This window comes from Camelus bactrianus, chromosome 7 (genome assembly GCF_048773025.1).
Source record: "Camelus bactrianus isolate YW-2024 breed Bactrian camel chromosome 7, ASM4877302v1, whole genome shotgun sequence".
Lineage (NCBI taxonomy): Eukaryota > Metazoa > Chordata > Mammalia > Artiodactyla > Camelidae > Camelus > Camelus bactrianus.
In genome coordinates, this window is record NC_133545.1 from 83,045,851 (window position 1) to 83,068,487 (window position 22,637).

The window sequence follows — 22,637 nt, forward strand, 5'->3', positions numbered from 1 at the left end:
CTGGGAAGAATCTTGACCAAGTTGACAAAGAAAGTGGATGTGCAGCAGACATCTTCTGCCCTTTGAACTTCATCAATGTCAAGTCTGCGTGGAACTGGGGCCGTGGTGTCAGAGAAACGCCGTTTATTCCATGCCCTGGAGAGGCCTCAGTAATCTGAAGTTAAGGGTGAGACACAGTCACGGTTTTCACCGTGAAGTTGCAGGAAAGCATGCGTATCAGACCCCTTGTGGGTGTGGGCTTCGGGGACACCGTGCTCCCTGGGACTCCCTCCCCTGAAGGCTGAGGCTCCCACTTCTGTGTCCTGTGTGGCTCTACTTTAGACAGAGTGGTTCCCAGAAGTCTCATTCTATCTCCCCCCTGACTCCTTGAGGAGTCGGAGGGCTTCCCCTCCCATCGCACCAGTCATTCGGAGGGGAAGGCGCTGCCGGGCTCCCCCAGCCCCGCGGCCCCCGGCCCGGCTGGCAGTTTCAGCGGCATCAGTATCAGCATGATGGAAGTTTTCTCCTGCGGGTACAGGGCGGGTTGGCAGCCTACCGCGGGCTGCCTGGGGTTTTGTCAGGCTCGCTAGCTGAATAAAGTGACCTTTGCATTTTTAAACGATTGCAAAATTCAAAAGAAGAATCATATTTCATGACATGGAAACTGCATGCGAAATTCTAATTTCAGCATTCACCAGGTTTTTTTTTTTTTGTTTTTTGTTTTTTTGGAGACCCGGCCACACCCATCCATTTTTACCTGTTGTCTCCAACTGCTCGCACTCCAACAGCAGACTTGAGTAGTGGTGATGGAGACAGTCTGGCCAGCAAAGCCAAAGACACTTGCTACCTGGCCCTTCCCGGAGAAGTCTGCCGACTCCCGGCAGAGTGTGCGCTGTGGGGGGAAAGGAAACAGTAGAACCCACTACTGCGAGGAGCATGTCCTCTAAGACAGAGGTGGTGTCAGGAGTAGTGACTGGTCTGGGAGGACAGCCGTGGGAACTGCTCCGGGGACCCAGAGAAACAGATGCCTGGCCCCGGACATCAAGTAAGTATAGGTCTCCTCCCTGCGTTTGCCTCTGGCCCCTGCATTTAACAGCGGCTCTTCTGTAACCCGGAGTTTGTAGGTTAACGATGCGTGCGCTTCACTTCTCTGGGGAGTCACTGGTCTTCCTCTCTGGTCTTCAGAAATAGACCTTCCAGCCAGATACGTAAGAAGCAGTATTTTACTAACCGCACAGAACTGTGTGGCCTTGAATCTTAGGTGTGGTGACAGTAAACGTCTGTGTGTTTGATGTGGGAGCCCCCTGAGGGCGGTTCAGCTCAGTCATTTCTGATTTAACAGGAACATGCTTGTCGTCAATTACATGTTGGTCAGTTTTTGACAAATTACACTTTCTCTTTTCTCTTCTTTGGAAACTTCAGGCATATAGATATAAAAAAAATCAAATTATTAATGATTTTTTTTTTCTCTTTCTTAAAAGAATCCGGAGATCACTGGGAACCTTTTAAAACTCACTGGTGATATTAGCCTAGTGATTTTTGGAGGGTGAAATAAAAGGAGGTATAACCTGTGATGCACAGTTTAGTGTTTAATCTCACTAGTAAACTGTAGAAGTCTTTTCACATTTCTGTTGAACACAAAGCACCTTGTTCTGAGTAAGGGTGCTGCTAGGTGGATTGCCACCTAATTGAACAGGTACAGGACGGTGCCTGAAGATTTCTCCTGTAACATTTTTATTGCTGATGGTAGCAAAAATGTAGAGGGCATGAAAATCATATTTGTGGTTGACAGTAACGAGGAAGGAAGAATTAGTGCTCAAAATTACGTCAGTGGTCTAGAATGCCGGGCCAAAGCCTAGAAAGTAGAATTTAACAGAGCAAATTAAAGCCTTGCATTGAATTTTTTTAAACATATGTTTAAAATATAGTATGAGGACACTGGCTTGAAAAAAAAAAATTTCAGAGGAAAAAGACCTAGGTGGTTTATTTTATTTATGGAATATGGAAAACCTGTCAAGTTTTTTTTTTAAGTCATATTAAGTTGTATTGTGCCAAGATCAGCAAAATAATAATCATGTAGCACTTTGATCAGATTGTACATGGAGTAGTTGCTTCAGATTTGGTTGGCACATTTTACCAGCCGTCCTATGAACCGTTAGTAGTGAGGAGATTCAAAAACCTCAAGGAGATGAGGAATGAAAACTGGAAAAGGCAGCTGCAGTGAACAGATCTTGTTAGCTGTGCTCCGTACCTGATAGATGGACTTGTCGTGTGGGTCCTTCTGTTCCGCTCAGGAGAAGACCCAGACTACAGCGACTTCACTTGAAGTCAGGTTTAGGCTTGGGATGATAGCCTTATTAAACCAATACACACCTGTGAGTGGAAGAGACCAGTTTGAAAGAAGACGTTGGCTTTGGCATGAGTTAAAAACCTATGTGATGCAAGTTGCCTTCCAACTTGAGTATTGGATATTCATGGGTGATGATTGTTACAACGGAATGATTGGTTCGATTAATATTTTATCGAGTACTTACTACGTGGCAAGTACCGTGCTAAGCAGTTGACATGTATTATATTCTTTGGTTCTCATGGCAACTCTGTGAAACAGATTCCATTTGTGTCTTCTTGTACAGAGAAGCAAATGAGATTTTTCTTATATAAGAGGTTCAAAAAATTGCCCAAGGTTATGTGTCAAGTGAGTGGGCAGAGCCATTTGTGGGGTTCAAGCCCCCATCTGTCTAATTCCAGGCCTTATCCCTTAATCAGTATGTTCTCCTGGTCCCCTGTGTGACCTGGTTATTAGCGTAGTGACAATGACAAACGGTAGTGTGGTGTATCCGAATAATGCTTGTTTATCTGTCTGTATAGGGAAAGTAGACATTTCCATCTGACGCTGTAGCTGAAATGGTGTTGTGTAGATGAGGTCCCTCACTTTTATCATTCTGGAAGGTGATAATGTCCTCCGATCATTAAGAGTCAATTAGTGACAGTGAAATTCATTATTTTAGGAATTTTGATAACCATTTTCTCTTAAGTCAAATGGCTTTTTAAGATTTAAATCATTTTTATGTATGCATGTGCAAAAAATTAAGTTATTTTTATCTATAACTCTGCAAAAATACTGACTTTAATATGTGGTTATTCTCTATTTGGGAGAATGAATCTTGCACCTTTTATTTGATTTTAGGTGTACTTCCCAGGCCATATTGCTACTTTTATGATTGAACATGACCTAAATTTTGAATATCCACTGATGACTATTTGGAAATTTCATTAAAATGTACCATCTCTGAAAAGCTGTCCCCTTTAACAGTGAATGTTTTTCCATTTATTTCTAGGGGGAAATTTGCAGTGGTGAGAAAATGTATAAAGAAAGATTCTGGAAAAGAATTTGCCGCAAAGTTCATGAGGAAGAGAAGAAAAGGCCAAGACTGTCGGATGGAAATAATTCATGAAATTGCCGTCCTGGAACTGGCGCAGGACAGCCCCTGGGTCATTAACTTGCATGAAGTGTATGAGACTCCGTCAGAAATGATCCTGGTTCTGGAATAGTAAGTATCGTCCCCCTTCTCGAGTGTGTTTGGCAGACCATCCTCCTTTATAGGGTGCCCCTCATCTGCGTGGCAGGCCCTGGTTCTCTGGAAATCTGAAGATTTTTCCAGAACTTTTTTACGTGTTCCTCTTACTAATTTGACACACTCCAAATTTGCAAGGATGCATGTACGTTATGTTTTCCATTTTCGTTGTTTAATGACATTCTTTTGAGAACAGGTAAATTTCTCATATTCTTACTAGAGGCATTCTTAAGGTAAGTGGTACCAAGATAGTATTATAATAAAAAGGCATTTTATAATCCCTTAAATGTTCACATGGTCTGAGTTAATAATCTCTCGTTCAGAAACAATTGTTTTGATTCAGACCATGTTTTCAATTGCGGTCAGTAAGCAGGGACAGCAAAGAAAACAGCTTTGGAAAATGAAAGGCAGTTTTTCCTCCTTAGGAAATCCTGTTTCCCTGTCTGCTTCTCCCACCAAAGGAGAAGATTGATCGATTTTGAGCACATGAAAAGCCTTATTAATCCATCAGGAAAACAGAACGAAAAGACAGACCCAGGGAAAAATAGTTCTAATATCTGTACACCCAAAAGGATTACAATCTCTTTAATATATAACTAGATGTTACCAAAGACACACAAACGTGAACCTCCTAGGTTAAAAAAGAAATGGACAAAGAAAGAATATAAAGAGAAATTTCACACAGAAACATATATGCAATGGCCTGTACATGCATGGAAAATATTGGTTCTTATTTTTATAATGTAAATTTAAAACTAAATTGTCAATTTCCTCCATCAGATTGGCAAGGATTATTAAGAAAAGTGATATTCACGCGACGGGTCACCTCATTTGTACTACAGGGGGTGTGTCAACTGGTGTAACTCTTTTAGTTTGCAGTCTGGTCTGGAGTATATATATCAAAGGCCTTAAAACTATCTATACTCTCTACCCCAGCAGTTTCACTGACGTAAATTCTTTCACGAGGAGATAGACACTTGCGCAAAGACATGTTACGAAACATTTAGCGCAGCAGCCTCTCTATAACGAAAAAGAAATAATCTAAATGTTTAATAGAAAGAAGTTGGTTAAATAGGTGATAATGTCACCAAATGGATTGCTAGCCAGTCATTTTAAAAGATAGGGTAGATAAAAATGTACTGACGTAGAAAGCTGTTTTCAAAGACTACGTTAAAAAAAAGGAACACGTTACAAAATACCGTGTATCCTGCTGTCTTGTTTTTATTTAAAAGTTTATAGAGGGAAGAGTCTGGATGGCTCAAATAGTGTCTTTCTCTTGATAATACGGTTCACGAGCATTGTGTTCATATATTGTAATTCAGTCACTTCACCTGTAGGAATCCCTAAAAATGTGGACAGTGAGAAGCACGTAAGTGTTTTCTGCAATGTTTTTTCAATTATAATGGTAGAAATAGCCACAAATGATAGAACGGTTTGGAAATGTAGATGTGAATTTTATCTCGATAAAGTTGTTTTTCAACTGAAAAAAAAAAAAAGTTGGTTTAGAGGCTTCCGGTTTCCAGATTGTTCTGGAGAGGATCAGGTTAACATTGGAAAGTGATCCGGAAGAGACCCCTGAAGGGGGGAGGGTGTAGCTCAGTGGTAGAGCGCATGCTCGGCATGCACGAGGTCCTGGGTTCATCCCCAGCACCTCCTCTAAAAGTAAGTAAATAAACTAAAAAGCCTAATTATCTCTCCCCCTACCAAAAAAAAAAAAAAAAAAAAAAAAAAGAAAGAGACCCCTGAGGTCCGATCCTCTCACCAGCATGTCCTCACTCCCCTCCATCCTCACAAAACCTGCCCTTCAGCCTTCCGCCCTGCCTCCCCTCGCTCCTCCCCCCGGAGCCCCACCCGCTCCAGCCTTCCCTTCCCCGTATTCCCTTTAGTTCTTTCCTAGTTACTGCAGCGCATCTCTCCCCAGCACTTCACGGTATCTACTCCTTCCTCTCGAGCGCCCTCCCTCGGGAGGACCCGCATAGTCTGTGTTCCGCTCATGACAAGGGTAGGGGTTGCATCCTCTGCTGGGGCCTTGGGATGGTTCGATTATTCTTTACTGATCTCTCATCGCCTTCCTTTATCGTCCCGGGCAGGCGGACAGGAGCGGATCAAAACCCTGAACACACTTACCACACCACCCTCTTCCCGCCTGCTCCTGCCTGGCCTCCCCTCCCTGTATGGCCATCTGACACGCTGCCTCAGCACCCTCTCTCCGTGCTGCTCCCACCTCCTCCCCTTCTGTTCAAAGGAAGACTCCACTCCTTAACGCCAAGGCTAAACCGTTGACTTAACGTTCTTCAGTTCTCTTCCTTCCTTGCCTAGGACTTGTGTTTTGTTTTTTAAATCAGTTATCCCACCTCTCTTAGGGCCCCCTCCTCTCCTGTTCTTCTCCCTTCATCTTCCCGTATTTCAGTCACTCCTGTCCTGAAATTCCTGGTCCTCGGCTTTCACGCTTTCTGAACCATCGTCTTGCCCACCTCTTTCCTTTACTGCTAGACCCTTTAGGGGGCTGATCTGAATTTACAGCTTCCCTCACCTTCCGGTCAGTTTTGTTCTCTTTCATTGATCCGTTCATCTGTTCATGTGCCAATACTCCATCACTTTTCAGTCTAACGCCATCTGCTCTTCTGAGGTCATCAGCCCCACTGGCCAAAATCAATCTCCTCATCTTCGTCTTCATTCTACTTCTTACTGTCTTTAAACACGATATTATACCTCCTTTTTCAAAATTATGTTCTTCCTTGGCTTTCATGGCTCCCTCTTTTTAAAAAAAAAAATCTTAGAGCCTTTTAAACTTCTACTGTGTGTGTGTGTGTGTGCTCCCCAGAGTTCATTAGTATCACTCTTATTATATGTTTATATTCTGCACATTTACCCTGGATGATAACAGTCCGTTTTTGTGGCTTCAGCTATTGTTTACATGCTGATTATTTCCAAGTCTTTGTCTCCAGGGATCAGACCTTTTCTTAAGTGCCAAGTGCCTCCTGCGTATTCCTGTGTCCCCTGCACCAGAGCGGGCTCAGGGTGCGTGCCCTCCAGCCTTGCCTTTCTCATGCCTGTGTTTCTTTTGTTCCCCATTTCCAGTGGTATCCATTTGTATTTCATTTCATCCCTCAAGTAGAAACTTCGAGTCTATCCTTGATGGCTTTATCTCCTTTAAAGCTCACATATAATGAATTACCACGTCTTCCGCCTAAACCTGACCCCTGCTGGTCCCTTTTCCTCTGTACTTGCTGCTTCTCCTCTGTGTCGGGTCCTCACTGTCTCCCCCCCCCCCCCCCCGCCACCATGGTCTGTCATGGTAGCTTCTTAGCTGATCACTCTCGCTTCAGTTCCACACCATCCCTCAGGCTACTGTTGGACAGGTAACTAATACTTCCCTTCCTCTGAAACATTTGGTGGCTTCTGGTGCTTCCGTGATCATGTTTTTGGAGCCAGAAATCAGCATGATTGGGCCAGAAATTTTTATATTCTCCTTTTTGTTGGAAGAGGAAGTCTTAGAAATAGACTTTGGATATTGAGATACCAAAATTCTCAGCCACAGAGACAGATTTTTGTTACCGGGAAACAGGCAGGTTTCTGATGACTGTACATTCACGCCACATACAGTTAAGCACGGCCATGTGCCCTGGATACAAATAGGTGCTGGAAATACAAAAGTAAAGTTAGCTCAACCCCTTCCGTCCAGGTGCTGAAGTTTAGTGAAAGATACAGATGTTTGCAGCAGTCCTGGTGCTTTACTAGAATCCTTGTTCTTTGCCATGGGAACATACATGAAGAATAATAGTCACCGTGCGTCAAGTAAGAATGTACTCAGTGCCAGGCACTGTGCTAAGTCTCTAGCCGACTTTATTAACAGTATTTATAAGCTTTATATACATTATTTGTACATTTTATTTTTTTTAATTTTGTTCAGCTTTATGAGATGTCATTGACATGTAACATGTTGTAAATTTGAGATCTGCAACATTTTGAGACACTTTATCCTGTAAAGTAATTACCACCATAGCATCAACTAACACCTACATCACCTCACATCATTACCATTTCTTTTTTGTGGTGAGAACGTTTAAGATCTACTCTCTTAGCAACTTTCAAGTATGTAATACAGTATTATTAACCATAATGATTATAGTTACATTAGATCCCAAGAACTTACTCATCTTACAACTGGAAGTTTATACTCTCTGACCTTCCCCCCCGATCCCTAGTCCCTGGGAACCACCGTCCTACTCTCTGTGTCTATGAATTTGGATTTTTTAGATTCCACATATGAGTGATATCATACAGTCTCTGTCCTTCTGTCTGACTTATTTCACTGAGCATAGCGTCCTCAGGTCCCGTCCATGTTGCTGCAGATGGCAGGGTGTCATTGTTTCCCATGGCTGAATAGTGGTCTGCTGTATATACATCACATCTTTGTCCATTCATGTTTTGACAGACACGTAGTTTGTTTCCATGTCTGGGCTGGGGTGAGTAACGCTGCAGTGAACACGGGGGTGCAGATTATATCTGAGATCCTGCTTGTATATCTTTTGGATGCACACCCGGAAGTGGGATTGCTGGATTGTATGGTAGTTCTGGTTTTAATTTTTCGAGGAACCTCCATACTCTTTGCCATACTGTCTGCACCAGTTTACAGTCATTCCCACCAGCAGCGCACCGGAGTTCCCTTTTCTCCTCGTCCTTGCCGACAGTGTTGTCTCTTGCCTTTTCGACGACAGCCATCCTTACAGGCGTGAGGTCACATCTCATTGTGGTTTTCATTTGCATTTCCCTGATGATTGGTGACGTTGAGCACCCTTTCATTTATCTGTGGGCCATTTGTATGTCTTTTTTGGGAAAATGTCCATTTAGTTCCTCTGCCCAATTTAGATTTGGATTATTTGGTGTTTTACTATTCAGTTGTATGAGTTCTTTATATATTTTGGTTATTAACCCCTTAACAGATACATGATTTGCAGATATTTTCTGCCATTCCATAGTTGCCTTTTGGGTTTGTAATTTCCTTAGCTGTGCAGAAGCTTTTTCATTTGATGTGGTCCCAACGGTTTCTTTTCGCTTTAGTTGACAAATCAAAAAAAATCATTGCCAGGAGTGATGTAAAGGAACTTACCCTCTCTGTTTCCTTCTAGGAGTTTTATGGTTTCAGGTCTTACACTCAAGTCTTTAATCCATTTTGAGTTGATTTTTGTGTATGCATTAGGTGAGGGTCCAGTTTCATTCATTTGCATGTGAATATAGACTTTTCTAAACACCATTTATTGAAGAGACTATTCTTCCCACTTTGTATATTCTTGGCTCCTTTGTCATAAATTACACGATCATATATCACTCTCTGTCCTGTTCCATTGACATATATGTCTGTTTCTGTGCCAGAATCGTGCTGTTTTGATTACTGTAGCTTTGTGGTATGTTTTGAAACTGGAACGTGTGATACCTCCAGACTTGTTGTTCTTTCTCAAGATTGCTTTGGCTATTCGGTGTCTTTTATGGTTCCATACAAATTTTAGGATTGTCTTTTCTATGTCTGTGAAAAATGCCATTGGAATTGTTTTTGTTGTTATTGTTTGGGGATTTTGATGGCAATTGCATTGAATCTGTAGATCACTTCGGGTAGTAGCGATACTTAACAATGCTGATTCTTCCAGTTCGTGAGCAACAGAGTTATCTTTCCATTAATTTGTGTCTTACTCAGTTCCTTTCATCAATGCCTATAGTTTTCCACATACAGATATTTCATTTCTTGGTTAGAAATGTTCGTAAGTATTACATTCTTTTTGATGCTATTGAAAAATGGGATTTTTGTTGTTGTTATTAATTTCTCTGATAGCTCACTGTTAGTGTATAGAAATGCACTGGTTTGGGTACATTGATTGTGTATCCTGCAGCTGAATTTGTTTTATTTACAAATTTTAGGGCAAAATTTTATCTAAGAGAGAAAAAAAAAAAAACAACTCAGAGAAATAACCAAGCTAGGGTCACACCACAAGTAGCAGAGCCAAGCTTTAGTCCAGAAGTGTGTGAGTCCGAAGCTTTCAGCCGCGCGTTGTGTGCTTCACTCCGCCTGGGTGGTGGGGAGCACTTCTGGAGAAGGACACGTTTAGCATCGTCTGCTTGCCCGTCATCGCGTTACCCAGGGTATCTCACATTGCTGGGGCCTCCTCCAATGCTGTCTGACTCCTGTTCTTTCTCTTCTCCTGCTGGTTCTTCTCCATCCTCAGCCTGCATTCTCAGCACACTTTTTTCTCAGGACTTAAAGATGTTGCCTTGTCACCTGCCATGCACCGTTTTATGACAGAAAGTCTGTGTTGGCTCTGTGTTCCCCTATACACGTGTCTTTTCAAAGATTTTCATCTCTTTCACATTGGTTTTCAGCAATTTGAGCCTTGATTTTTCTTTGTTTATCCTGCTTGGAGTTTATTGAGTTACCTGAATCTTCGATTTAGAGTTTTTATCACATCTGGCGATCTTTCAGCCATTAGTTTTAAAAGGATGTTTTTCTACCCCCACCTGTCTTCTCTTGTTCCTTCAATTATGGTGTGTTAAACTGCTGGATATGTTGCTCAGATCCCCGGGGTCCTGTTTATTTTATTTTCCCCCCTTCTCTGTACTTTACATGGATAGCTTCCATTTCTGTCTTCAAACGCACTGATTCTTCTGTAGTATCTGATCTGCTATAAAGCCTGTCCAGTAAAATCTTCATTTTAAATACAGTATTTTTCATCTCTAAAAGCTCCATTTGGTTCTTTTCACACATTCCATCTCTCTCCTTGGTACATTCCTATTTTACTTTAAATCCTTGAGCGTATTTATAATATCTGTTAAGTCCTTATCTGCCAGTTCGATCGTCTCTGGGTCTGTTTTTACTGCTTTCGTGCTAGTTATGAGTAGCAAGTTGTGGCATTTTCAGATGTCTAGTGATTTTTGGAAGGGTGCCATCCACTTAGAACGGCAATGCTAGGTGCATTTTATGATCTTCCATGAGAAGAATGGTGATGTTTGTTTCGGCAGGTTTCGCAGACAGTTACGTTATTTGTGGATCGGCCTCATTAGGGCAGGTCTAGGGCTATGTTAGCCTGTAATAAGGCTGAGACATGGCCTTCTGGGGGGTCTGCTGAGTGCCCCAAGTGGCTGGCATGGTTTTGCTGCCCCACCTGCTCAGAGTTCAAATATCTTATCCTGTCCTCTGTGAATGCTAGGAATTGTTCAGCTTATAATTGCCCAGCAGTGATTTGCCTGACCTCACGGAGTTCTGCCCAACGAATGTGCACATAAGTTATTTTGTCTAAGACTCTGGGCTGCGGCTAAGTGGATGTGTGCAGGCCCTTCTCTGTTCAGCCCCCTCCTCTCTGCTGCTCTTCCTACAAAACCCAGAGCCTTGCCAAACTCCCCGCCTGCCTCCTCGGTTTAGCAGGATCGCCGTCCTCCCCAGCCCTGGACCGCAGTCCTTAAGTGACCTCCCAGGAGGAAGAGAGGCCTGTAAGGCTCAGCCTGTTTGTGTCCCTTCTCGGGGACCACAGTCCTAACTGCCTGTTGTCCTTAGGTCTGAAATTAACTGGTTCATATACCTGGTTCAGTTTCTAGTTTTTCATGGCTAGGGGGCAAGTTCCATCCCATTTGACTGAAAAGGGAAGTGGCTCCTTGTCCTTCTGTGAGTGTACTGTGTATTTGGCACACCAGTGTGCCCTTACACGTGGGTTCACTCTGCCTGCAATGCACCCTTGCCATTCCATCCAGGGGATTCCTATTCATTCTTGAAGGCTCAGGACAAATGTCATCTCACTAAGATTTTTTTCCCTTCTCCTTCCTTTCTAATTAATTGCTCAGTTGCCAAATGATCAGATCACTTGATGTATAATTTCAAACTCATATGTATTTATGCATAGTCTTAAAAAATATCTTTCCTTTTTCTCTTCCCCACTAGTACGTGGAATCTCAGGCGTACTTTATAATTTATCTTTCGGTCCCTAGCACGTAGCACTGGCCCTCTAGGATATTTGATTGATGTTTGTTGAATTTGAACAGTGGGGGAGTGGAGGTCCAAGCTGGGCCTCTAAGCAGGGTAGAAATGGAAATACTGGTTTAGGTAGAAAAAGGAGCATTTGGTGTCTGTGGCTGGGGGCTGTGATCCAGGTGAGGTGCAGGCAGCCTGGGAAACTCAGCTGCTCTTAGCTTCTAAACATCATTCTGATGGCTCTGAATAATGTTGACAAAGAAGAGGCTTATAACTTTCTGAGGACCACTCGAAACTTGAAATCCGAAGTTCTTAACATTTCACGTCCAGTTTTTGCGTAAAATTTCCTGAAGTCCTTGAGTTAACTTTTTTGTGAAAAATATTTGGATCAAAAGTTGTATGAATTAACTCAGTTTCTGCATAATTAGAAAGTAGTGGAAAAATAAGCGTTCCTGGAGTCCAGGTGCTGTCAGAGAACCTGGAGGTCTCTCTGTGGTCAAGGGCAGAGCCAGCAAAACTCCCCGCGCTGTTCTGGCTTCTGTGCGGAGGAAGGTGCTTTGTGTGAAGTGGTTGTTAACAGTCTCTGATGTTCTGGACCATATTTGACAGATGCTCTTAACATCTCTCATTGTTTCATAGCAGAGTTTCATTTAGTTCCATTAGTTAATCTGACCATGAGTTAATGGGTCAGGCTTCAGTTTAAGCAGGTAAAATGATGTGATGATTGGACATGGTACTGAGAGGGCATGTCTCATTGATCATTCGAGGCCAGTTTCCAACTGCTTTCTAATCGCCTGCATTCAGAGTACATCCTTGAAAAATCTTTAGGAAACTAGCTTTGTGCTTCACATTTTGTGCTCATGTGAAGTGCTTAGATTCTTGGGAAAACAGGGAGGAAGCCCTTTTGTTAAGCAAGAATGGGCAGACATCAAAGTGCAAAGGACTAACAGTAAATTGTTCTTGAACTTTAGGTAAAGAAATCTTGGTATTTATGTAAACTGACCTTTTGTTGAATTTTACTGTGGGCGGTGGGTATTGAGCTGATGGGCCCAGAGGACAATAAATTGAGATTGAGAAGCTTTTGCAACCAGTATGCAGTTCTCAAACAGAGGCTGCTCTGAGCGGCCTTGCAGGTTGTGGCCTTGTGTGTGGAGGACTCTGGACCGCACCCTACATCCTGGTGCATCCACAGTGCTTAGGACCGAGTGGACTCCGCTCATTCTGAGTTTTGCTGCAGGCCACTAGCTCCATATTAACAGTACACAGTACGGTATAGTGTAATTTACTCTTCAGTTTTGCCGTAAATGCTCACCATTCCCTTTCTTGTCAGTTACACATCACTGTAACGTTGCCTGAATATGTGATGTCTGTTTCACAGTTCATTATAAAAAGCGTTTCGATGCTCTCGCGTGTGGTTTTCTGATCCTATGATTAAAATATAATATTCCGTTGAGTTTAACAAGCTTTAGGAGACATCCTCTCCCGCAGCATCTGATGGGAGAGAAGAGATTCTGATGCCCAAGTCCTACGGAAAGCAACCTAGAGCAACAACCAGGTTTCAAATTGAAAAAAAAAAAAAAAAAGTGTGTGTATAATAAAGAACCGGTTATACAGATTTAACCAAAATGAAAATCTTATTAATCAGCCAGTAAATCATTTTCTTTCGCTCTCATCACCTGCAGATTTTCAGCTAAACTTAAATATATTCTCAACTGATTCCGGTGAAAATTTTCGTTTTCTTCTCTGGAAAGAATTTGGAAAATAGGTTGCCCTAACAAAAAAGAAGGAAGGACAGAGGCATGGAAGGAAGGAAAGAACTGTATGTTATCTGATGAAAAGGAAATGGTGTAGCTTCTGTTTGACAGCAGTGTGGCTGCGGGAGTTATATATTTCACATTAATTTCATAGCAACTTCATGGAAGCAATCCAGTCTTTTTTTTTTTTTTAAACACATAAAGGAAATTTTGAGGCATGACATGAGTTCTCATTATGGTAAGAACAAATTATCTATGGAATTACTGCTGAAGGGAAATGAAAAATTTTAAATGGTGATTTTTCTTTTATTGGCAAAATTATTTGGAGGGAAGAAAGAAAAAACTGAGAAGCTTTGGCCAAAGGGTACAGGAAAGTTTAAATCAGTCTTGCTCTTTTGGTGACCTCAATCATGTCTACTAAAACTTTCAGCGCACATAACCCCCTTCCAGCAGTTTCATTCTGGTACCTACCTTGAGGACTGTGATGAGAGTGAAAGAAAATGATTCGTTGGCTGATTAAGATTTTCATTTTGGTTAAACCTGTATAACCGATTCTTTATTATACACACACGTGAGCAAACTGGAACCTTAGTGCTTTCTCATCGCAACATTGTTTATAGTCACGAACAATTAGAAAAAATTAAATGTCCTTCAAAGGGGAATGGCTGTTTAAACTACGGTTCATCTATTCATGGGGTTACAGGAGTTAAAAATTGTGAGGTAGGTAGATAAATATAAAACCATCATGGAAAGACTCTCAAGACATGTTTAAGTAGGAAAAATGTAATATAACAGTATCTGTACAATGTGTCCTGTGTTACCATTTATTTGCCTTTAAAAATCCACAAGATTAATATTTTTGTATGCATTTAAATATATATTTTTTAAAAATACCTCTGGAAGGGTGAAGCAAAGTGGTAACAGAGCTTACCCCTAAATGTGCCTCTAGGATTGGGGCAAGGGTCTTCAGTGGAGGGCACTTGCTTTATTTTCATTATTTGCATTTTTTACAAAAACAGGATTTTTATGTATTCTGTAGCCAAAACTTCTTGAGAATTTTTTTACTTGAAAGTGTGTTAATACGTTTTCCTATTAAAGTTTAGTTCTTGACGTTCTTAAACTGACATTTTTATTTAGCTTTGGAAATGCTCATCTTAGCTCATATTAAAAACTTGACTTTTTTTATTTAAAAAAGAAGAACAAATGGATTTAGGCATGGAGAGGGACAAAACTTTACCCACACTCAAATTATAGTTTAAATGAGAGTATTTACTGTGTATAAATATTAAGAACATAAAGGCTAAATATTTTTAATGAGTCCTTTTTCTTTCTATTTAAAATGTGCTTCTCTGGGGCGGGGGTACCGCTCAAGGGGCAGAGCGCCTGCTTAACTAGGTCCTGGGTTCAATCCCTGGTGCCTCCTCTAAAGATAAATAAGTAAACCTAATTACCTACCCCCCCAAAAAAAAATTAAAAAAAAAATTAAAATGGGCTACTACTTAATGAAACAAACAGGGAAATAGTCATTCAAAATAAAATAAAATAAAATGTGCTTCCCGTCTTCTCTAGTGCCGCTGGGGGTGAAATCTTTGACCAGTGTGTTGCGGACAGAGACGAAGCCTTCAAAGAAGAAGATGTTCAGAGGCTCATGAGGCAGATCTTAGAAGGTGTTCACTTTTTACACGCTCATGACGTCATTCATCTTGATTTGAAGGTAAGACCTGAATTACGTTCCAGTTCGGAGCTTGCTGGAGAATGACATTCGCCAGATGGGAAGTATTTTCAATGGTGATTTATTCAAACGTTTATCAGATCTGTGTGTTTTATTAGGTAACAAGGGCATCAGAGTTGAGTCTTCGCTCTTATCCTCCAGCCTACTTTATCAAGGAGAAAATGCACAGAAAGATAAATAATCGTACATTGCCCCCAAAATGGAGCTGAGAGGATGTTGCCGGGATCGGAGTAGGTGAAGGCTTCCTGGCGGAGACAGGGCTCAAGCTAGACCTTTCCGAAAAGTTAGGATTTAGCTAGGTAGAGAAGACTAGGAGAAAGTTAACTCACAAGAGTTAGGAATACTTGTGATGTGTTTGGGCAAAAATGAATGGGATCGTCCCACTGGAATTGACAGATGAAATAGGCAATATTGAAAATTGAGACAAGGCCAGATTCCAGGGGTTTCAAGTGTTACGAAGAGGTTGGTTGATTTTTGAGCAGAAATATTTGAAGAGCAGTGTTGTGGGAAGTTAGGCAGGCAGCAATAAATAACATAAATTAGAGAATTAAAGAGATCCGAGGCAGACATATTTCTAATTTGAAATTGTCAGAGAATGAACGGGGGGGAGGAAGGAGGGGAGAAAACACAAAGGACAGGAACTCAGTTACGAGGCTTCCAAGTGATCAGGACGCCGCGGAAAGCAGGGAAAGCCAGAGAGGAGCCTTGATTGGCCAGAAAGTCCAGGGCTGACTGTGACTTCCGTTGTAGCCCCGTTTTCCTTCAGTTCCCAGCTCTGTCTCCTCAGAATGGCAGTAAGATGGTGGTGAGTTGGATGCGCCTCCCCATCCCATCTTCTGTTGTTTGTGGACCGAGCGTGGGGCGGGGATGGGTTCGCAGACCAGTTCTGTATCGCAGAGAATCGAGGATGGTGCTCAGGGGAGGGACAGTAAGGACCACTGTAAGGATTCCGAGCATGAGTCAGCAAGTTTCAGATCCCGGTTGATACTCTGATGGTCGCCTCCCTGTCAAGTCCAATGGTGGCTGCGGGGAAGGGAAGCGGTCAGTCCTCAAACGCAGAGCACACCACAGTGACTCCAGAGCTTATCAGCCGGAGGAGATGGGGTGGGGGCGGGAAGAGGGCTGGAGCCCCTGGACCCTGAAGGGCTTTGCTCTCCCAGACCTCATCTCACGCATCTGCCCATCCACCTTGACCTCCGCCGGGGGTGCTTCCCGGCGGAACGTGGATGCTGATGGCGCTACATCTCCAGCTCTGGCCGGATCAGGACCACCTGGAAGGGGCTTGTAAAACCAAGTGCTGGGCCCCGGCTCCGGAGCATGTGAGTCAGGGTTGGGCCAGATGATGCTGATTCTCGGAACCAGGCACCACTGTGACGACCACTGCTGGGCGGCACGCTCTGTGACACCCTGACACGTGCCAGCCGGCGTGAGTAACAGGGCTCGGTCTTTGTTTCAGGAAGGAGCAATCTCAAGGAGGGCTGTCCCGTGTGTCACCTCAAGGTGACTTGAAAAGTAAACCTGATAAAATTCTACTTGAAATCAGGTGGAAGGGTAATAGTTACTCCTTCAAATACTAGTTCCGTCCAGAAAAATGCAGGGGAAAGAAAACAATTAGGAAAACTTTCCTGTTCATTTCTGAAAGAAGCCAATATAAATTTTCTCCAGGATACTTTTTTCTGGTAGAGTGTCTAAAGTGGACGGTTGCCACACGGTAGGACGTGGTAGTGACAGTGGCATTTTGGAAGGCAGGTGCGGACGTGTGTGCACCCACGTGTAGTCCCACGATGCTGCGGTGGCCTTAGAGGTCACCTGGCTGAATCCCTCACAGCGCGGGCGAGGGAACTGGGGCTGTGTTTTTTCCCTTTAATCTGTCTTGTGTGTTAGAAATTCAAAGATCCCGGCTGCAAGACAGACCCACCTGTACCTCCCTTGGGAACACTTGCCAGAAGGGGATGGTCTTTGCAGTTCAGACTCCCGTGGACCCAGACTTTAAAAGAAGCATCAGTTGGTATCAGCCACGTGGAAAAATCCCCAAAAGTAATGTTTGTGTTATGCCTTCTCTCATGTTTGGCTTTGCACATTTAACTTTGTAAAGCCATACAGTTATCTTTATGATGTTTTGCTAGTTTTATGATGTAAAAAGGACTTCCAGGAATGGAACCCTGACTTAAATAATATTACACCCATAGGAAATGAGCTTTCCATTTATGGCAGCTCAACCCCCAACATTATTCAAGAACCAATTAAGAAGCGAGTCAGACAGGTTGCCAACACCATGTGCCATGGATCTTTGATGTCACTTGAAAGCTGTCAAGGGCGAACATTAAGTCCTTGAATGCCAGGTTCAAGTGTGTATTTACATGAGGAAATTATATCCCTTTCTCCCCAGTGCACCCAGTGTACGTTGCATGGCTTTCTCCCCAGTGCACCCAGTGTAGAATTCTTCCCAGAGTTAATAGAGGCTTTGATGACATGCCTTTGATGTTGGAAACAGGACTCTCCCTGCTTCCTAGCCCTGAGGAACTAGAAGACAGGGTGGCCTGGAGGGTCCGCAGCCTTTCTTCTGCCCTCCCACTCTGCACATGCGCAGTGGGCCTCGTCTCCAAGTGAACTGAGAAGGGGCGGGTGAGATGGGCCTGGGAAGCCGGCAGTGCAGACGGAAATGCCTTCTGCCAGAAGGTCATTTCCAAGTAGACTTCAGTGACCTTTGTAAGTCTGGATGAAGACTTTTACCAGCCATCTGCCCAGAGACGATTTGTTTATAATGTTGACTCTCAGTCTAGAATTTGAAAGACTCAGCTATCGAGCTAAATGCGTTCCTTTTTTTTTTTTTTTTTTGAGTTGGGGAGATAATTAGGTTTATTTATTTACTTTTAGAGGAGGTACTGGGGATTGAACCCAGGACCTTGTGCATGCTAAGCATGCATGCACTCTGCCACTTGAGCTGTAGACCATTTATTCCTTGTTATGGCTAAAATGGGCAATTCCGGTCCTAGAGGCAGAAGTTAGTTAGAATAACTGGTATAGTTGCCCCTATAAAAAGAGATCATTGACAGAATGGGAAACACCCTCTTCAGCGTCAGGTCCAACCCTGAATGGTCAGTTTGCCAAAAGACTTGATTCGCTGAAGACTCTCAGCCAAATGCAGGCTGACCTCGGAGAAGCTGCAGATTCGGTTGCAGACCACCGCAGTAAAGCCAGTATCCCGGTGAAGCAAGTTGCACGACTTTTCCAGTTTCCCAGTGTAGAGATCACCGATCACAGATCACCATAACAAATACGACAGTGGAAAGTGTGAAATGTTGCGGAAATTACCAAAATGTGGCCCGGAGACATTAAATGAGCAAATGCTGTAGGGAAAACGGCTTGCCCGGTGCGGGTTTGCCACAGACCTGCGGTTTGTAAAAGGCGTGATCTCTGTGAACTGCCGTGAGACAACACGCAGTGAAACGAGGTCTGCCCGTATCGTGACTTGAACCCGGGAAGGTTCTTTGAGGAGCAGCAGGTGCAAATGTTGGGGTGCTTACACGTCTACAAAAATAAAACACACTGAAATGTGATTAAGGGAGAGTCCATTCACTTGCACATAAATCATGGCAGGACTGACAGATCTGAGCAAAGGCAGCCCTCCCAAAGTCAGGACAAAGCTCAGGTCTCAGAATCATCTCAATAATTTGGTGAATTAGTCGTGGGCAGAGTGGCCTGCTTTCCCCTCCCACAAGGGGAGGACTGGCCAAGGAGGGCACAGACAAATCCAGTGCTGTTTGTGTTGGAATGGGCCTGCGCTGGCCAGGCCTTCCAACTGGTTCTCTCCTAGGTGTTCAGTCACCAGACCTGTCCACCCGGTTCCACGTCCCATGACGAGCAGAGGAGCAGGCTGGGAACTGGAAGCTGGAACTTTCCCATCTGAGATTTAAATTGATCACTGATGGTTTAAGCATTAGTGGATTACTTGAAAAGAGGGGTAACATGTACCGTTTCTAAACAGTTCCCCAAATTTATTTAGACAGGATTATTAACCGTTTTCTGTACTCTTATCTGGGTTTTAAATAAATAGAGTCAGTTTACTTGAACTTTCATCACCTGATCAAATGTTCCTTAAAATCTTGTCCGTGGTACCTTAAGCCGTATTGTTAAGCAGGTTAGCCTGAACTTGACAATGATCTTACCGGTGGTGGTTGTTCAGTAAATGGGAAATGGGTTATATACAGAAGCAAAGATACCCAGATAAATGAGGATTTCTTCCCCCACGAAGCTGAGAAATAAGATTTTAGAAAGACTCCCCTGCCGCCATTGTCTGTTTGAGCACACTTTGTAGGTTTCCTGTTTATTCCACTGTCATTACTTCTCCAGGGACCTTGTGTTTTTCCTCTCTTACCACCTGGGATTTATACATCTCAAAGAGAATTAAGTATTGTGAGTTACAACCTCTTTATCACGAACTGGGTTCCGTAGAAAGGTCTGACCAAGCTGTAAACTTTAAGGTACTTACCCTTGTTTTTAGCACGTATATTTCACTTACTGGAAGTGGATATACTCCTGCATCAGAGACTGATGGAGATTATAGTCTTATAATTATATTTTATTTAGAGGAGTAAAGTCTGTTTTTAAAAGGTGCCCATGGTCATGCCAGGGCATGGTTGGTAGAGATTGCAGAATAAACATCATGAAATCCCATGAAATAGCTGTGATTTTATGAAACATGTTTTTTCCTGTCACTCTCTCAGGGGCTTAATATCTCTTACTTTGGTAGATCATGGACACTTATGACTAAGCCCAATTTTCAGATACTACAGTAACTTTAATAATTTGGTCACACTAATACAGAATTTATTATGTCATCATCAAACCAACTAGCTTTTGCATGAAAACTGAAGAAAGCATTTCCCAGGGAATGTAAAGGGTAAACAAAATGTAGGGGGGAAACATTTAATCTGCTTTAAGGGCACAAATGATATTTAAGAACACTCAGGATGTACACGTTTTGTTAATCATGAACCTTCAGAAGATCTGGTGATGAGCAGTTTTTTTCTTGGCATTTTTTATGTAGTAGGAAAAGCAGAAGATGTTCAGTGATGAGTGTGCATCACCGAGCCAAACTCCTCTCATCTAATTTGCCTGAATAACCACATTTTGTTGTACTGTAGTATTTCATTAATGTAACAAAACTAAAATTGCCTTGGGAATTCTGGGGACTCGTAATCATGATGCTACATAGGGTTTTTTTTTTAACCTGAAGAATTAGCTAGAAGCTAGTAAACAAAGAGAATGTGGCTTTATAATGAAGTTTTTTTGACCACAACCTCTCCATAGTTACTTTGTCACTGAAAAGAAAAATTGATTCTCAACTGATCGAATACTCATTCTCAATCTTTGGCTGGTGGGGAGTGGGGGTGTGGGGTGTACTTTATCTGCTGTGGATGTTTATAACTATTTAGCATGCCTCTGCAGTGAAAACTTCTACAGTGTTCTTGTTTTTTATTCAGTATTACGTTTTTACTGTAGCCAAAACTTTCTATGACTGAAAGAAAAAAAGCAGGTTTTTATACAAAATTAGGGAGGATACTGAGCCACAGTAGGGTTGTTATTTTGATGAATCTGTTCCCAAAATGAACTATCATTCCAGAATTGCATCGTGGTAATAAATTAGGGCATTGGGTAAGCGACACTAAGAATTCCGTGACCATTTCTTGGTGTATCACCCGGATCTTTTTTTTTCTGTCAAGGAGTTTATCGCTGCGCCATCAACCCAGTGCCACTGGCCACATTTTTTTCCTTTGAGCGCTTGTAATGTGGTCCGTCTCAACTGAGACATACTTAGTGTGAAATCCAGACCGGCGTTCAAAGACTCAGTGTGGGAAAAAAGCAAAATATCACAATAATTTAACACGTTAATTACATGTTGAAGATGTAAGATTTTATTGAGATATATTGAGTTAAATATATTTCACTTCACCTCTTTCATTTTACTTGCAATACGGCCACTAGAAAATGTTAAGTTGCTCCGGGCTGGAGGACAGCACTGGTTTAAGAGGGTATCGGAAGCCATTTCAGCCAAAAGGGCCCGTCATACATCACTCAGCCTTTCCATTTGCTTTTCAGCCAACTGTAAGCTAGTTTTTTCTCCCACCATTTTACTCAAAATAACTCGCTCCGGGTTCCTTCCTGGTCCCCGTTCCTCCCCTGTCCTGGGGGTGGCGCTCTTCCCCCGCCGCTCCTCCCGGGGGCTTGGCCGCCCCCAGGCCGCGGACCCCCGCCTGTCCCGGTGCAGGTCTGAGGATGCGAGGCTGACGGCCCTCTGTGCGGACCTGGACCCGCGTATCGGGCAGCGGACGACGACATCTCCCTGTTCCTGCGCCATCGGCCGCCTGATGGGATGCCTGTGGGATTGGCCTCTGTAATGTGTGGTATTTCTTCGGGGCTTTTTTGCTTTTTGTTTTTGCATTCCTTGCTTCATCATAGCGTTTTCATGCTGTTTCCCTCTCGAGACTGTCGGAAACAAGATAAGGGCACATTCTTCAGAGGGCTGTTTCCAGGCGCACTCTTGCGTTTGCCCGTCCCCTGCAGGCGATGCGCTGACCGCTGGCTCCCCTGTGTTCTTCCCTCTTCTCTTTCCCTGAGTGTCCTCCGTCCCTCCCCTCCTCTGCCATCGGTGGCCCACAAAGCCCCGCGAGTCCTGCCCCCCGGCCCCCTTTTCTTTCCAGTCTCACACCTGCCCCCCAACCCCCGGCAGGCCCCTTCCCGACATTGCCCTCCCTTCACATCCACCGTCCCTGAGTCCCCGGAAAGGAGCATCCGCAGCGCGCCCCCAGCAGGCGTCTCACCCCTTAACCCCATCCCAGTTCTCTATAGGGCGCCAAACCCCCCGATGTCATGGTATTTTTTTTGTTCTTTTTCCATCCCTATTAAAAGGTAAGGCTCCAAAGGAACAGGGGACTCCTGCCTGTTCCCTGCCGTCGCCCCAGGCCGTAGCTCCCAGGCAGGCAGTGAAACTTTGTTGAATAAAGGATGACATCCTTTTTCCCCTTCCGGCTCTGCCTGCTTATCTCCTCTGTGATTCTCCAAGGCAGACCGACCCCCTCTGGTTTATTTATTGCCTGAGCACGTTGTGGACCATGTACTTCCCAGAGAGAAGCCCGACAGGCTCTGATAATGAACTCCGGTTGTGGACCTGTCCTCACACACAGTACAGATCCTGTGAGGTTTTCCTTGTAGCTGTCGCCTTTCTCCCTTTCGCTCGCTCAGCGGCACTGCTGTGCGCCTGCGGGGCCGGGCCTGATCCCGGTGACATCACGGGGACCGGCCCGTGGCTCCTGTCCTCATCAGGTTCTTCCCACCCTGGTGATGAATCTCCACGCATTTTCGTAACAGGAGAGGGTAGGCTGTTGGGTCCGGTCACGTAGTAGGACGCTTTGCAAAGACAGGGACCATCCATACCTCGGTTTCCTTTGCCACATCACAGCCCTTCACGTGGTGGAAAATTGCGATAATCTGCTTCTCTGCCGTGCTAGGTCTTCTCTCCAAGTTGACACAAGGCTAAGAGCAGAAAAAGGTGTCCTGGAGGGAAGGGCCCACAGGCAGAGACGCCGCCGTGAGAGGGTGACCGGTCTGAGTGACTGGCCGCGGGGAGCCCGGAGCCGGGC

The 22,637-nt window shown here is 43.7% G+C and overlaps 1 protein-coding gene across 1 annotated transcript in view; it reads left to right on the forward strand.

Moving 5' to 3' along the window:
- Nucleotides 1-22,637, forward strand: part of STK17A (serine/threonine kinase 17a) — a 37,024-nt gene that overhangs the window by 6,982 nt on the left and 7,405 nt on the right. Inside the window, exons 2-3 of the mRNA XM_074367703.1 lie at nt 3,318-3,530; nt 14,832-14,976. Coding sequence (XP_074223804.1) covers nt 3,318-3,530; nt 14,832-14,976 — 358 coding nt within the window. The remainder of the gene's footprint in view (nt 1-3,317; nt 3,531-14,831; nt 14,977-22,637) is intronic.